General features: G+C 46.5%; 1 protein-coding gene across 1 annotated transcript in view; it reads right to left on the reverse strand.

Moving 5' to 3' along the window:
* Nucleotides 1-17,710, reverse strand: part of LOC138259421 (UDP-N-acetylglucosamine transferase subunit ALG13-like) — a 790,124-nt gene that overhangs the window by 593,428 nt on the left and 178,986 nt on the right. The window contains exon 5 of the mRNA XM_069207173.1: nucleotides 1,168-1,240. Coding sequence (XP_069063274.1) covers nucleotides 1,168-1,240 — 73 coding nt within the window. The remainder of the gene's footprint in view (nucleotides 1-1,167; nucleotides 1,241-17,710) is intronic.

Genomic DNA, 17,710 nt, shown 5'->3' on the forward strand with positions numbered 1-17,710 from the left:
TGTTCAACACCCTTGTGCATTTGTGTAAGGGAGATGAGTGCCGCCAATACAAACTGCTGCAGTAATTCATCCTGTTTTTATTTATTTAAAATACTTTAATGAAAAAAACAATAAGATTTACGAGCCATTGTGGTAGGGTGGCTAAGATGATCTTGAAAAGTTAGGTAAAAGCTGTATTAAAATGTGAGATACAAGTAGCATTGTCCATGCACTCTCATGAAGGTATTAACAGGAGTGAGAGACCAGGCATAGTCAAAATAGGCAGTAAAAATTCAATCAGAGGGAAGTAAATGTGTAGAGGTATCAGTATTCGAAGAAAGTGCTGGGTGGACACAGACTTAAAGGTTAAAGATATTCCAGCTGCTTAAATTCACAAGCTTGAAATCTCAAGGTCTGTTGATCACATTTCAATGTTTCCAAGAATCTGATTAGCCAATGGGTGACTACTATTTTTTTATTTTGTCCTGCCATCTTGAAACTCAATAATTGGGCAAAGTCTACAAATTCAGTGGCATGGGAAAAAAAAAAAAACTCACAAGGAGCAGGAACAATAACGGGTTCTATACACTATATGATCACAGAAGTATGGAAAATGTTTTTATAAATAAATACAGTAAATATGCATTTACCATTCAGTGAGTTTGCTAACTATTACATTTGGATGCATGAAACCAGTGTATCTGGAAACAATTACCAATTTACAATTAGTGTTTCATGAAATGAATGACAAAAAAAAATCTGCTTTTAAAAGTAAAGGCCAAAAGGCTATTTAATGAAGGCTCCTGAAGGATGTACACAAGTATGGCTGAAGATCATGCAGACAGAGAACCCCTGCTGCAAATGGCATGAGTACAAGTGAATGCACGGTCTTAGAAGCATCAGAAATTCACTGACAAAACATATAATTAAATGTTTGACCACAAAGCTGAAAAAGCTCTGAATTCATGCCATCATGCCTTGCTCTTGACAGACTGTTTTTGGCAAAGGATTGTACCAAACACAATGGGAAGCATGAGATATGGCATGTGTTGCTTATGATAACCGGTTACTTAATGGGATTTGAGTCTATGTTGATTGAATAATAGCTAACGTTTAATAGCGAAGGTCCACATACAATGCAAAAAAAAACTAAGTGTATTCACACTACATGTTCAATAAAGTATTTACCTTCTCATCGAAGCCATTGTCTGTTGCATAGGTGGGTGGCTTTCCAGGATATCGATACAAAATGAAGTCCTGACTTAATAAAGAAAAATGCAATGGGTTAAACAGCAATAGAAAAATACATATTTATATTGTTCTCATATAACCTGGAGACAATCAACAGCTTCATACATGCTTTAAATGCTATTTTGCCACATTAACAGTGGTCGAAACTGTAGGTAGTAGCATCCTGACTAAATCAGTGACAGCAAGGGAAGAAGCTGGGTGAATGCCTTCTGGTGTAATTGCATGCACTCTAGATTCAGAGCTTTAAAAGGTGAACATATACAATACATACAATAGTGAGCATACGGTTGTGGTTCACCCACTTCATGAATCCGATTGGCCAATGAGTGACTAATAATCTAGACTCAACATTTATTGTGCAGGCACTATTTCCCTACAGGCTCACCTAGTCAGTCCATTTTCCACAACTGCTGCACCTTTTAAGTTTCCGGATTTACCGCTGAATACCACGTTTCATTAGACTTTAAGAGGATGAGAGACAGGGCAGCTCCTCCACTATGGCTAGGCTGGAGAGAGCGGGCCCAGAATCCTAGTCTGTGTTGGAGCGCCCAGCCAGGGCACTCCAGCCAATCATAACGCTGCTCTGAGCAATGTCATGATTGGCTGCAATGGGAGCCTGTCCCTGGAGTACGACCGAGAGCGGCGGTAAGTTTTTAAAAAAAATTGTTTTTATTTTAAAGTCCGTATCCAAACCCAAAGGATGTTTTGCTACAACATATATGTAGAGGTGGATCACACAATTCCAAATCCCGTCCTAGCACCGGTAGCTAGGGAAAATGTGTGCTGCCTTGTTTCTATAAGTAGTACACAGTTGTGAAGTTGTCCTCCTTGATGAAGGTTACCTTTCCTTTAATTATCTGGGAGAAGGCTTTGAGGGCTAGTAGTATGGCCAACAGTTCTAGGTAACTTATGTGGCAGCTTGTGTTATGGCCCACAATCTATGTACAGTCATGCCACTGAGAAGCACATCCCAGCCAGAGGGAGGCATCCGTGACAATGGTCATCTGTAGAATCTCTAAAGCCTGCCCTGTAACAAGTTGTTGCACCAGTGCAGAGAGCAGTGAGCGCAGCCTTTATTAACACTAGATCTTCCCAGTAACCCTTTGAATGTAACCACTGTTTCAAGTGGCACTTTTCTAGGAAGTGATGTAGAGCCTGATATGGGGTACGGCAAATGCATGAGGCTATCATCCCCGAGAGGTGCATCACGGTTTAGACTACAAAGGGCAGACTGGGCTGAAGAAGCTGATGGAATGTCAGCACACTGTTGGATGAGGTAGACTGGGACTGCATTTAGGTCATATTCTAGAAAGGGTTAGATATGTTTAGGGGAGGGCTTTGTGGCATTATGGTTAATCCCAAGCTGTTAAGCAGGGAAACTGCTGCTGGAGTGTGGGTTGGCATTGCTGCCTGATGCTAATCCAATCGTCGAAATGGGGGGTGGGGGGGGACATGTATGTTCCCTTTTTGCAGGTGGCCAGCCTCTAATTCTAGCCACTTGGTGAGCATGCCGAGCCATGGTGACCCTGAAAGGAAGTTGTGCTAATGGGAAATCAGTACTAATTCAGACTAATTAACGGTACCAGAGATGGACAAGGTGGATGGGTATGTGGAAACAGGCATTCTTGCAGTCAAGAGCCACCATGTAGTTACCTTGCCAGAGCAGTAGGACACCCAGTAAGGTTGTCAAGTGGAAATATTTCCACAGGATGACGCGTTGCCAAGATGAGCCAGGGGGAGCTGTCCTTTAAAATGATGAGGAAATAAAACAGCAGACCCCTTTTCCATCATGGTGTGAGAGCTCTTTATTGCTCCATTCTGGGGGAACGCTTTCACCTTTTCACTGAAAAGGAAGGGATGTGAAAGCAGAAGAGGTGATGTACATGTGTGGTAGTGGAATTAGTAGGCAAGGTGAAAGTGGAACATATGGGAGGGGTATTGTGCCCCTTTATTTCTTCAGTGCCGGCTCTGGAGGGGCTTCCAAGCAAGGTTCTTCTGCTAGGGAAAGTCTTCTATTATGAGGAGCATCTTGAGGGCTTTGGCAGATGTGGTATTGGCAAAATCTTCGCAGTAACCTGGTGCAGCAAATCGGTTCTGGCCGAAATTTAGACCGGTTCACCATGAAAATTAGAAAAGGACTGTCTTTTGACGTTTCCTGTGAGTGAGCCTCACTAGTCTCACTCACACTAAATTCACAGCAATCGGACTGAGCATGATAATTGCCAGTGTCTGCCATTAAGGCAACGGGTAAAAGACAGAGCCTGATACACGTTACAACATGTGCGGGCTGTGTGTGTGAGACTACAGTCACACACAGCCCTGTACTTGGGCACACGTAGCCGGCACAGAAGGGACTCGGCAAGGACTGGTATTGAAATGGGAGTAGGCTAATAGGAGTGGGCATCTTGCTTTGGCTGTACTGCCAGGATGCCAAATGGACCTGTATCATCCTCTGCATTAGCACCAGAGGAGATTTCTTCAGCAAAGATTTCCTGAGTCGCAAAGAATGTCTGATGGCACATTTTGTAGTGTGCCCAATGCCACTCTCTGCAATATCCTAGGATTTTGTTGGAGCAGAAGGAAAGATAAAACTGGCAGGAGGCATTGCATGGCTGGGGAAGAGACATTACAGATATTGCTGTGACCAGAGTACAGATAATTAAATGACACTACGGGCAATTTTGGAAGAGTATCCGTTCAATCACCCACTTACATCATGCATTTTCTGGAGTTGAGTATTCTCAAGGCATTTGGTGAAGTAATACAACAGATTATCGAAAGGCAGATTTCTCTTGCAAAATGCTGGTGTTAAATTTCAACCAGGCAGGGCCAAAAGCTATGTAAGGAACACAACATTGTGAGGCCTCTGTGTGCATTTGCACGGAATGGTGGGGGTGAAAAAATAAAATAAAATCTACCTACCACATTTGACCAGCTGGGGATTTACAGCACAGCTGTGGCTTGTTAGAAAAGTATTCTCTAGTGATTTTCACCCTGTCCAAATAAGGACCCTCCCTCTAGTGAGGGTAAGGGAGTCACATAGGTAAGATAACCCCTGCTCACCGCCTTGGTAGCTTGGCTCAAGCAGTTAAGCTTAGAGGCAATGTGTAAAGTATGTGTACACACACACACACACACACACACACAGACAAAACTACAAGAGTACTCCACTCCAGTTTAGACAAAGTGCCAATAGTTACCAGAGTAAAACAAGACCAAAAAGACAAAAATCCAACATACACAAGTCAAAATATCTTTTTAAAAAGGTTAATCCATATAAATAAATGGATGTATCTCTTTAGCAAAAAGTAATTGGGATGCGTCAAAAGCAAGGGAGGTGAGGCGCCGGAAAAGCAAAGCGATGCATTGGCTCCTTACAGTGCAGGGGAAGCAAGGTGTTGATTCTTTCCTTGCAGGTGAGACAATGTGATCCTTCCTTATTGAGAGGGGAGGGGAGGGGATGTGTCGATTTACGGATATGCGGCCTCCGTTCCTTACTGCGATGGGAGTGAGGGTGCTGAAAAATTGCAACCAGGGATGATGCGTGGAAAATTCAGATGCTCTGCATTGATAGGACCATTGTGAAACAGGCGCTGCGCCGATTCTTCAGCTGCGGGGCAGGCACTGCGTCAATTCTCCAGGCACAGTGTGTTGATGCGTGGATTTCCTCCTTCAGATCACCAGCTTGCACTTCCAAGGGCCCAAGGACTGCATTTGGCATCACGTGGCAAGTTAGGACTCTCAGCAGAAGAGCAACAACACTGCCAGATAAAGTCTTTAATGTCCCTGAGACTTCACAACATGAGTCAAACTCAGTCAAAGCCACTGGAAAACCTTTGGAAGCAGGATATAGAACGCCAAGTTCAATCCTTTCAAGCAGCTGACAGAAGCAGCAGGCCAGCACAAAAAAGCAAATGGCAGAGGGGCTGTCCCTCCTACAGCATCCCGCTCTTCTATCTGGCAGAATTTCCTCAGTCCAGAAGGATTCCAATTAAGTGGTGCCAGAGGTCCAGTACTTATATCAATGTCTGTCTTTGAAGTAGGAAAACTTCAAAAAGAAGTCTTTATAGTGCACAAGGCCTTGACTTTCTCTGACCTAGCACCAGACAAAGACCTGGGGTTGTTGACATTCTGTGAGGACAGGCACAGCCCTATTCAGGTGCAAGTGTCTTCTCCCCCCACCACTCTAGCTCAGGAAGACACACCAGCCTGGCCATGGGCCCTTAGGATATGCAGTAAACACATCCGCTCCTCATGATTGACAGTCTAAAGTGAATGCACAAACAGCCCGACTGTCATCCTGTTCCAGACGTGTATTCAGCAGATAGGTAGAAGCACAGAATGGTTAAGCAAGAAAAAGACCCCTTTCCAAAAGTGGCATTTTCAAACTCCCAATTCAAAAACCAACTTCACCCAAAAATATACTTTTAAATTGTAAGTTCAGAGACCCCAAACTCCATATCTCTCTCTCTCTCTCTCTCTCTCCCCAATGGGAATATCACACTTCAAAGCTATTTAAAGGTAATTCCTATTTTATCCTATGGGAGAGAGAGTCCTTGCAATAATGAAAAACATATTTAGCAATATTTCACTATCAAGACATATACAACACACCAGTACATGCCCTACTCTTTAAATACACTGCACACTGCCCTTAGGCCTTACGTGTACTAAAAAGGAAGGTTTGGGCCTGGCAAGTGAGTGCACTTGCCTGGTCAAAATGGCAGTTTAGCACTGCACACAGACACTACAGCGACCGGTGTGAGAGATGTTTACAGGGCTACCCATGTGGGTGGCACAATCAGTGCTGCAGGGCCACTAGTAACATTTTATTTACATGCCCTGGAGACACACAGTTCGCTTTACCGGGGACTATCTAGTAAATCACATATGCCAATCATTGAGAAACCAATCACCAATACATTTTAGACCAAGCATATGCACTTTAGTACTGGTTAGCAGTGGTAAAGACTCCACAGTACTAAAGCCAATAAAACAGATCTGAAAAAAAGAGGAGGAAGAATGTAAAATGTTTGGGGATAACCCTGTAAAAAGGGACTGATCCAACATGGCTTGAAAAAACAAACAACTTGCAAACGTCTGAGCCCAACACTAAACGGCATAAGTAAGCAGAACAGCGACCTGGGACAAAAGGTTTACTAGGCAATTTTATGTTCCAAAACAGGGTTACATGAAGTCGGCATATGTGACTATTTTTTCTAAAGCAGTAAGTTTGCTGAGAAGCAATAAAGAAGTTGGACACTGTCGGTCATTTTTGAAAATGATAAGTACAAAGTTATTTTGCAGCAGCAAATACTGCAATTCACAAAAAGCATGTGACTGCATGCACTTAAAATTTATCAAATCTGTTTTTGGAGAAGGAAATTCAGACTTGTAAAACAGATGTAGTGATTCACTACTAACTGTCTCCCTCAGATTTGGGATTCTCAATGGAATGTTATCAATACTCAATGCATTTGCTATTGCAAGCCACTTACCAACCCAAGAGATTAAGTGGAACTTACTAGGTAGAGGGGAAGCTGTCCCCGTGACATATTTCTATTTGGGTATTCTTTTGCCTCTCTGGGCTGAGTGGCAAGTTAAAAACAAATTAATTTTTAAAAAATTGCTGAGTTTTGACAATTTTTTTTTTTTTTTTTAAACCAGTAGTCTGCTTTAAAAAAAATGAAAAAAAAGACTCAAAACCAGTTTTTCCTCTGGGAATGCAAATGCAGTGATGGAAGACTGCTGTCACTGAGAAGGCATCACAGCCAATCACGTTGTCTTAAAATGTGACCTGCCCACATATTATTCATTAGCTAGGTAATTATGTGTTAATGTGCAATCTGCGATTATATTAGTAGATGGGTCACATCACAAATTGCTTACTAATCAGCAAACCAGTTTGTGAGCACAGCTCATGCCCCTGGTTTTCTATTCAAAAATAGACTTCCAGCCCATTATCTTGCCTTCAAGTCGCTCAAGTAATTGTACTAATAGGTCTAAATTTTAGTGGTCCGCTTGCATCCTGAACAACAGAGGGACCATTTGTTCCATTCACGGACCCTTCCTTCAAATGAAGGAGTTAGTTACTGTAGGGAAAGTACCATCTTTCTAACCTAGTTATCCCCACTTTTTGCCTGATGTTAGTGTGTTTAGACTGTAGTTCATTGGGATCCTGCTAACCAGGACCCCAGTGACGCTGCTTTCTCCTCTAAATTTGGTTGCTGGTACATTATTTCACCCACAATTGGCATACTGGTTCACCTATGTAAGGCCCTAATATACGGTACTTCGCTACCCATAGCATTGATACACTAGAGGTCCTTCATGGGCTGCAGCGTGTATTGTGCCACCCAGGAGAGCCCAAGCAAACTATCTGCAGGTCTGCCATCGCAGCCTGCATGAAATGGTGCGTGCATCCTTTCACCACCAAACCTCTTCACTGCACTTCGGCACTATAAGTGATCCCTATGGTAAGCCCTTCAGCCCAAGGGCAGGGTGCATGTCCCCAAGAGTGAGGGTACCCCTGCATGAGCAGGACACCCCTACAGACCACAGGCCGATTCCTGGGCTTAAGTGCAAGGAAGCCATCTTAAGGCATGTAGTGGACACTGGTTAACACGAGTATCACAACTACATAATGGCTTCTCCGAACATGGGGATGTTTGGTATCAAACATGTTGGAACCATGCAACTGAACCGATTCCAGTGTTAGCTGCATGATACCATGTACTCTGAGAGTTCCAGAGAGGATCTCCCAGTTCTGCCTGTGCAGTCTTGAATGGTCCAGCTGCCAGCCAGCTCTGTTGCTGACCTCAGACACTGTTCTGCCCTCCTGCTGGTGAGCCACGCTCAGGTTGGAGGGACAGAACAAAGGATTTCCTGCAAGGGAGAGGTGTAACCACCTCCCCCTGTGTATTAGGTGTCTAAGGGCTGAGGTGGCCTTTGAGTGCCAATAGACAGCTTTGAAGGGCATATTTGGTGCTCTCCTTGCATAAACCAGTAGGCGCCAGTTCAGGAACCCCCAGTTCCCGCCCTGGCACAAAACTGCACAAAGGACAGGTGTAGGATAGTGCCTCTTTTGGCATGTTTAACCCCCCAGCCCCCCCCCCCCCCCCCAATACACACACTGTTTGCCTGATATTGATGCCAACTTGAATGAAAGTCTGCTGGAATCCTGCTAACCAGGCCCCAGCACCAGTGTTTTTCCCAAAAGCTGTACCATTGTTCCCACAATTGGCACAGCCCTGGCACACAATTAAGCCCTTGTAAAAGGTGCCCATGGTTCAAGGGCCCTGTGACCAGGGAAGGTCCACAAGGGATGCACCATGTATTATGCCTTTGCAGCTTCTGTGTGCTGGTCTGGAGAAAGTCTCGCCATGGCGCCCCCTCTTAGGGTGCCATACCCACAAGCCACTGCCTGTGGCATAGGGTTGTCACCCCTCTATCAGGCCTCACAGCCCTAAAGCAAGGTGCACTATTCTACAGGTGAGGGCATAGCTGCATGAGCAATATGTCCCTACAGTATCTAAGTCCATTCTTAAACATTGTAAGTACAGTGTGGCCATGTAAAGTACATGGGCTGGGAGTTTGTCATTACTCCACAGCTCCATGATGGCTTCATTGGTATCAAATTTCTCAGCACAATAAACCCACACTGATGCCAGTGTTGGATCTATTGAAAAATTCACCCAAAGGGCATCTTAGATATGCACCCTGTATTTGAGCCAAACTTGTAGTGCAGGACTGACCGGTCTGTGCCAGCTTTCCACTTCCAGACGAGTTTCTGATGACATGGGGTGAGAGCCTTTGAGCTCTCTGTGACTAGAAAAAGTCTGTGCTGCGTGGAGGTGCTTCACACCTCCACCTTGCAGGAACCATTACACCTGGCGGTGAGCCTCAAAGGCTTTGGCCTCTTGTTATAGAGTCCCAGGGCACCCCAGCTAGTGGAGATGCCTGCCACCCGGACAAAGCCCCACTTCTGGCAGCAAGTCTGGCAGGTAAATTTAAAGAAAACAAGGAAAACTGACTCCCTTCTTGCAAAATCCTCCATCTTGGTTTCAAGAACAGGGACCAATAGGGTTAGGTCTTTGTCCCCCTCCCCAAAGGGAGTGGACACTGGAAAGGTGCAGTCACCCTCAGGGATAATAACCATTGGCTACTGCCCTCTGAAAACTGTAACACCCCTTGATCCAGGATTTAAGAAGACAAGACATAAGAAGCACTGCTAAGCTGACCCCAAGCAGAGAACACTGAAGACACAAACTAACTAGTCCCCAGCCCTACAGGCCTGTCTCCAGCTTCTGAAGCCCTGCTACATTAGAACAATGCATCCTGCAGGACCAGCGACCTCTTAAAAGAGGACTGCCTGCACCCCAGAGGACCAAGATCTCCAATGGACAGGGGCCCTGTCCAGAAAGAAACATCAGCAAAGGACTTCAGATCCGCGAGTCCTGCCCATTCTGCACCCCACAGCCCGTGTCCGGGTGGCCCAACTGACTAGAATTGGTCCCCAGGCAATGGTGACCTAGTGTCCCCCCCATCCCCCGGGTTGACCCTTCCTGTCCAACATGACGATGCCTGCAGCCTACATCTGGAGGACTCCCCGACTGCGAGAGAACCGGACCAAGATTCAAGACACCAAAAGATACCCCTGCACTCCCAAACCCCTGGCCTTGGGTAATCCAACGTTCGGTGCAGCAATGTCCAACAGGCGGCCCTCTCCAACGCTCTATTTGCACCCTGCACCTGGCCACTCCTGCATCGCTGGGGGTATCTGTTTGGTGCTGACCTGTGGAACCCTGGTGGCCCTCTAAACCCCCCGAAGACACAGGTACTTTCCTGCAAGCAGGCCTGATTCAGACTGCTCCCAGTCTCCTTAGGAGTCCATGTTAAATCTACCTCAACTTAGACCTCTGCACCCGGCCTGGCCCAGTGTTGCTGGTGGTGGGTGTTTGGGGTTAACTCGAACCCCAACCTGTGGACATCCTAACACCCAGAGACTGGAACTGTAAGTCTAGTACTTAACTTCAAAGTGTGCTAACTTTTCCTCCCACCACAACTGTTTCTGAAAATTGCACCAGCAACTTTTAAAACAGATATTTGCTATTTTCTTGAAAACCATTTAACTTGCCAAATCGAAATAAAGTGATGCTGATACACACTTACAATGTACTTACTTGAAAACTGAATCTTGTGGTTCTAGAAATAAAGTAACAAAATATATTTTTGCTATATAAAAGCCATTGGCCTGTAGGCAATAAAGTAAAAACACTCAATAACTGTGTGAACAACAAATGCTTGGCACTACCCTCTGATAAGCCTAACTGCTCGACCACACTACCACAAAAGAGAGCATTAGTATTAACTACTTTAGCCTCTGTTAAACCTCGGGGGAACCCCTGGACTCTACACACTACCTCATTTCAATATAATATATGCAGAGCCAGCTTCCTAAACACAATACTGACCAACCCCCTGGTCAGCCCCTCCCATAGGGAGGTGCTAAGAGCTCTGCCAGGTGGCTCTTGATTCTTCCATCTTGCAAGCAAAATATAGAGGCACCTGGAAGCATCTGATTGGTTAGGCCAGCTAGATGATGTCCCTGACCCCCTCTGATAGGTGGGTCACCTCAAAGGGGCCAGACCCCCCTTTTAGGGTTACTTAAGGGGTCCCTCCAACCCCCACTTCCCCTGCACACACACCCCCACCCCTTTCCCCCACAAATCCCCCAGGGTGGGTCCTCTGATTCACCAATTAAGACTACAAAAAAAAAAAACACACACTTGCAAGACATCTTCTGCTCCTGGCCTCTGGAACCGTTGCTGGTGTACTTTGGAACCAAACAAGTCTGCTTCAGTAGGAAGGCTCACATTGCAACATTGTTTCTTCAGCCCCTGCAAGAATTCTGCAACATCCAAGGCTGTGCAAACTCCACGTTCACAAGGACTGTTTGCACCTGGAAGCACAAATGAATCCCCCTTGAAGGAGTCCCTCTCCTACATGCTCAGGCACCTCAGGGCAATGTCGACCGGCTGGTGGGGTCTTCTGTTCCACAAACATGCAACAATTCTGCAACACAGGTGGTGAAGTTTGTGGCCTCCTCTGGGTCCTGCTTGTATTCTAACAAACTTGGGGGACTGCGGGCCCCTGCTCTTGCCACTGAACTGGAACCCTTCTGCACCGCAACTGTTGCACTTGCCAAGGCTTGCTGGCTCTTCCTACAGGACATCTTCAGCCGTCAAGAAGCCACAGCCTCCAGCACTCTGCAACGCCAAGCTCCTTTCCTGTGACTCCTGTTTTGTTGTGCTAGTAACGCCTCCTTGTGACTGTATCCATTGCCTGTGGGTCACTCATGGGTGCTCCAATGACTTCTGCTGGCCTTCCTGCGAGCGGAGGACCAGCCCTGACTCCCTGTCAAGGGTAGAGTCTCCTGCACCTTGCTGGTCCCCAAAACTTTGCAAACTCTTCTTCAGCTCCTCATTGCATTTGCCAGTGCTTCTTGGTGACCTAACTGGTCATTGACCCTCCTGCAATCCAGCAACCGTTGAGGGAAAGCTTGTTCGTGACTCCTGGGATCCTCTGCAGCTGGACTTCTTCCTCCACCGACTTGCAGGAACTACTAGGACCACTAGGAGGGTGGTCATTGCCACCTGCACCACCTGGTCACCTCCGAAGATACAGTACTCTGTCCCCTTCCATATCAGGTCTTCTGCGTCGGGATTCCATCCCTGGGTTCCAACCGGCCTGGTCCACAAGTTGCGACAGCAGTTGGACATCCGAGGCATATACTGATTTCAGTGAGTACTCCTCACCCCTTGCTTCCGGGTCCCCTGGTGTGGGTACTCCTGTCTTCTGGGTCTCCCTTGGTTGGGGCACTTTCCATCCATCCTCTTGCCTGTTGGTTCCTGGGGTCCACAAGGAGCTGTGTTATTCTATGGAACAACTGGGTGGGTAACTACCTTGCACCTCGTTGCTGGGGGTACCAACCGTACTTGCCTCTGGTGTTTTCATCTTCCCCAGCTCTTAGCTAACTACAGTACTTACTTAGAATGGGCTCATTTCACATTCCAGTATATGGTTTGGTCCCCCGTAGGGCCCTGTATATTTTATGCTATTTCAGATGGCTATTTTGTGTGAACATTGTGTGTAGATATCTCCAAAGAGAGCTATACCAATGATAGTCTAGTAGTAGTGTTGTAATAAACATACCTTTATTTTTGCAACACTGGTGTAGTTCTTTCTTGTGTGAGAATGATCTGACTATTGTGGTATTGCAAGTGCTTTACATACCACCTGGATAAGCTTTAGCTGCTTGACTCAGCTACCCCTAGAGAGCTTTTGATATCTAGACACCTATTCACTTTCACAAAGGGTTACCTGGACTCAGTATAGGGTGCCACACCATAGGTGTGCACCATAAACTGAGCCAGCCTCCTACAGTTACCTTCTGTAATGCTCTTTCTAGTGGATATTCTAACATTGCATTCTTTACCTTCAGAATATACCAGGTTCCAGGCTGGATCCAGCATGGCCTTAGGACCAGTAGGTGGAACTGTGTGGTTCCACATCGACTCCATTCCCACCCTGAAGTGACCAAGGGAGCTGCATATAGGTACCCCCTCCTAAGGCGTAGGCTTAAATCTTTTTTTTTTTTTTTTTTTTTTTTTTTTTAAGGCCAAGACACGAATCCTAAATTCCAACTGTCTGTGGCAGAACGTACATCTCCAATTTGGAATCTTTTCAGATGGAAAGATTGTCAAGTTAACTTACTTGTTCTTATGATAGATACTTCAAACTGCAGATTTCTCAGCTTTAGAATAGATCCCACATCCCACATCTCCTCGTGGTGGGTCTGTACAATTGCTCTTCCCAAAATTTCCTGTAGGACCGAACAACCAAAATGCTCCTCCAATCAGACCTGGCTGCCAATGCATAAGTGCTTTAGGAATGTGTGCACTAAAGTTCACGGTGCAGTCTGATATGGCCAGGACAGAGAATCTGTGACAAAAGTAGTGGCCCCGGTGGAAGGGCCCTCAACCCCTGTGGAGATGGGCTGAAGGGCCATCACAGACCAGATCTTGGGGCAGACAACTATCAGTTTCTGCACCGTTCTGCCTTTAGTTGGCCTGCAGAACCCCACAACCAGCTGATTTTCCACCCCATGGTCTTTTGTCGATGTAAAAGTGGAGTGCTCTTTTGTGGTCCAACCAATGAAGCCTCTAATCCTCTTTTGAAAGGTGAGATGTGGCAAAGAACACTGGGGGTGTGATGGACTGCCCAACATGAACGGAAGGGACAACTTAATGGAGAAAGGCTGCTCTGGTACTCAGCACCAGTTTGTCCAGAAATCTGTTCGTGAGCTTGAAGCTCACTCATGTGACAAGCTGAGGTTATTCCGATGAGAGTCTTCTGATTGGGAGATATAGGAAGCTGCGCAATGGTTCAAAATGAGTACACAAGGAAAACGGGGACCAAATTAAGGTCCGACTGTAACATCACAAAAGGTGAGAGAGAAAACATGTGGACCATAACTTTGACAGAACACATTACAAAAAGTGATTTAAACAAGGACTATTAGCCCTGTAAACTCAAAAGGTCGAAAGGGCGAATGAAAACCTTTAACCGTGACCACTGCAAGTCTTGCTGGGCCAAAGACAGAACAAACAGTAACACATCAAACATTTTAGCTTGCAATGAGTCCACGTTACGAAGGCCACACCATGCCACAGGTTTGCACCAGTGTCTGGCGTACACATTTTGTAGGACACTGTCAAATCAGAATCAAAGCCACAACTTCAGGAGGTAAATAAAATGTAACCAACTGTTGGCATTCAATCTCCACGCATGGAAGTATAGATTGTGCAGCCTTGGGTGCACAACCCTACCCTGCTGCTATGAAAGAAGATCATAGCAGAGCAGCAGTCTTATCAGAGGATAGATTCTCATGTCCAGAAGTTTCAGGTACCACTCTCAGCCCAATCCAGAGTTTGATCGTCTTCAGAATACAGGACTTTAGGGGCAGCATTCAGAAAGCATATACACCTCAAATGAATCTGAGAGAGCCTTCTTAGGAACTCCAACACACAACCGTTGGAACAGCACATTCTCAGCAGTGGTGAAAAGATTGAACTAAGACTCTCCACATTGGTGGAAGATGCTCTGTGTCACCTCCAGCTGTTGCCGCTATTTGCGATTCTCTAGGCATCACCAGTTTAATTAATCTTCCCTAGTGTTTAATGATCCCACCAGGTGGTTTATGATCAGGGAGAGGCCCTGAATATTCAGCCAAGTCCATTAGTGCAGAGCCTCCTGGCACAGAGCCAGGAACCCATGCTTGTTTCAATACCACATGGAGGTGGTGTCTGTGAGGACTTGAACCAGCATCCCTTTGACAAACAGCACAAAGGCTTTCAATGCCAAGTGAATGGCCAGCAACTCCAGCAGGCTGATGTGGAGGCGGATCTCTGCCAGAGACTAAAGTCAACCAATACTCACCTCTCAAATGACCTCCCCAACCCAGCAGTGACTAACATGTTACTACTGTCTGCTCTATGTAGGGTAAGGAGAGGGGTCTGCCTCTGGTCCAACTGAGGCTGAGCAGCCACTACTGCAAATCTTTTGTAGTCCTCCCTAAAAACCTAGATGGAGTGCAACTGATTCCCCTCGTGCTGAACCCACTGACATCTCAGATCCCACTACAGAGCCTGCATATGCCACCTTTCATGATCAGGACACAAGAGGGCAGGAAGCTTTAGAGCCATCCTCACCAAGACTCACGGCCAAGGATGAAACTTCAGGACCATAGCCTTAATATCCTGCATTCTTCTCTTCACAGGGAGTCCCAAAACTCCAAAGTATCCAGGATGGCTCTGATGAAAAGGAGCCTCTTCAAAGGAGTAATGTGACACTTTGGCATGGTGATACTGAACTCCACTGACAGAAGGAGGTTCGTCATCATCTGCAGGTGATTCGAGAATGAATGTGGCAAGACCACCATCAACACCCAGTCTTTCAAGGCAGGAGGAAGACTGGTACACCTGAATTCCAGAATTGTTTTGCGACCACCAACACCTGATGGGCACTAGTGGAGCTACAAGTGAGCCTGGAAAACTGAAAATGGTTGTTGCCCACCTTAAACCGCAAGTAACCTGCTGGCCTGCAAGATGGGGATATGAAAACAGATGTGCTGCAGGTCCAACACCACCATCCAGTCGCTCAGATCCAGAGCAGGTAAAACACAAGTTTGTTCTTCTGCAAGAAGAATTTGAGGAGATCGTAGAACTAAACTAGGGCAGAGGCCTCATCCAGTTATTTCTTACAGCTTATAATGGACAAACACGCTTCTGATCTCTGGCGCCAAGCCCCTCTTTATTACTCATTTCTGCATAAGAGCCTAAACTTCCTGACACGAAATGTACAAATGGTACTCCCACAGTAGAAAGGAATGTTAGGGCATTATGCTGTTGTGCTATTTGTAGAATCCACCTGACGGATGTCATGACTTCCCACCAATGAAGAAAATTAGTGATCCTGTCTCCCCATGTGGTGGTCAAGTGCAACTAAGGACGAGGACTGGAGGCTGACAACGGAGACTGAAGACTGTTGCCCCTGCTGGCCTAGAAACTGTCTGAGATTCCCATACCCTTAGTGGACTGAGTGCTTGCTGTTGGGGTGGCGGGCCCTGATGCTGTCTAAAGACATACCCCACCCCCCCAAGTGATGCCTCAAAAGGGGACAAATTGTTGATGTAGGAAGTTGGCTCTGTATGCACTATTTCAAAGTAAGGAATAGTATGCACAGAGTCCAAGGGTTCCCCTTAGAGGTAAGATGGTGACAAAAAGAGACAATACTAATGCTCTATTTTGTGGTAGTGTGGTCGAGCAGTAGGCTTATCAAAGGAGTAGTGTTAAGCATTTGTTGTACATACACACAGGCAATAAATGAGGAACACGCACTCGGAGACAAATCCAGGCCAATAGGTTTTGTTATAGAAAAATATATTTTCTTAGTTTATTTTAAGAACCACAGGTTCAAATTCTACATGTAATATCTCATTTGAAAGGTATTGCAGGTAAGTACTTTAGGAACTTTGAATAATCACAATAGCATATATACTTTTTACATAAAACACAATAAGCTGTTTTAAAAGTGGACAGTGCAATTTTCACAGTTCCTGGGGGAGGTAAAGTATTGTTAGTTCTTACAGGTAAGTAAACCACCTACGGGGTTCAAATTGGGGTCCAAGGTAGCCCACCGTTGGGGGTTCAGAGCAACCCCAAAGTCACCACACCAGCAGCTCAGGGCCGGTCAGGTGCAGAGTTCATAGTGATGCCCAAAACGCATAGGCTTCAATGGAGAGAAGAGGGTGCCCCGGTTCCAGTCTGCCAGCAGGTAAGTACCCGCGTCTTCGGAGGGCAGACCAGGGGGGTTTTGTAGGGCACCGGGGGGGGGGGGGGGGGGACACAAGTCCACACAGAAAGTACACCCTCAGCAGCGCGGGGGCGGCCGGGTGCAGTGTGCAAACAAGCGTCGGGTTCGCAATGTAAATCAATGGGAGACCAAGGGGTCTCTTCAGCGGTGCAGGCAGGCAAGGGGGGGGCTCCTCGGGGTAGCCACCACCTGGGCAAGGGAGAGGACCTCCTGGGGGTCACTCCTGCACTGAAGTTCCGATCCTTCAGGTGCTAGGGGCTGCGGGTGCAGGGTCTTTTCCAGCCGTCGGGATTTTAGAGTCAGGCAGTCGCGGTCAGGGGGAGCCTCGGGATTCCCTCTGCAGGCGTCGCTGTGGGGGCTCAGGGGGGACAACTTTGGTTACTCACAGTCTTGGAGTCGCCGGAGGGTCCTCCATGTAGCATTGTTTCTCCACCAGTTGAGTCGGGGTCGCCGGGTGCAGTGTTGCAAGTCTCACGCTTCTTGCGGGGATTGCAGGGGTCTTTAAATCTGCTCCTCTGAAACAAAGTTGCAGTCTTTTTAGAACAGGGCCGCTGTCCTCAGGAGTTTCTTGTTCCTCTTGAAGCAGGGCAGTCCTCTGAGGATTCAGAGGTCGCTGGTCCTGGAGAAAGCGTCGCTGGAGCAGGTTTCTTTAGAAGGCAGGAGACAGGCCGGTAGGACTGGGGCCAAAGCAGTTGGTGTCTTCTTTCTTCTTCTGCAGAGGTTTTCAGCTCAGCAGTCTTCTTCTTCGGTAAGTTGCAGGAATCTAAATTCTTAGGTTCAGGGGAGCCCTTAAATACTAAATTTAAGGGTGTGTTTAGGTCTGGGGGGTTAGTAGCCAATGGCTACTAGCCCTGAGGGTGGGTACACCCTCTTTGTGCCTCCTCCCAAGGGGAGGGAGTCACATTCCTATCCCTATTGGGGGAATCCTCCTTCTACAAGATGGAGGATTTCTAAAAGTCAGAGTCACCTGAGCTCAGGACACCTTAGGGGCTGTCCTGACTGGCCAGTGACTCCTCCTTGTTTTTCTCATTATCTCTCCTGGACT

Source organism: Pleurodeles waltl, chromosome 2_1, assembly GCF_031143425.1.
Source record: "Pleurodeles waltl isolate 20211129_DDA chromosome 2_1, aPleWal1.hap1.20221129, whole genome shotgun sequence".
NCBI classification, from domain to species: domain Eukaryota; kingdom Metazoa; phylum Chordata; class Amphibia; order Caudata; family Salamandridae; genus Pleurodeles; species Pleurodeles waltl.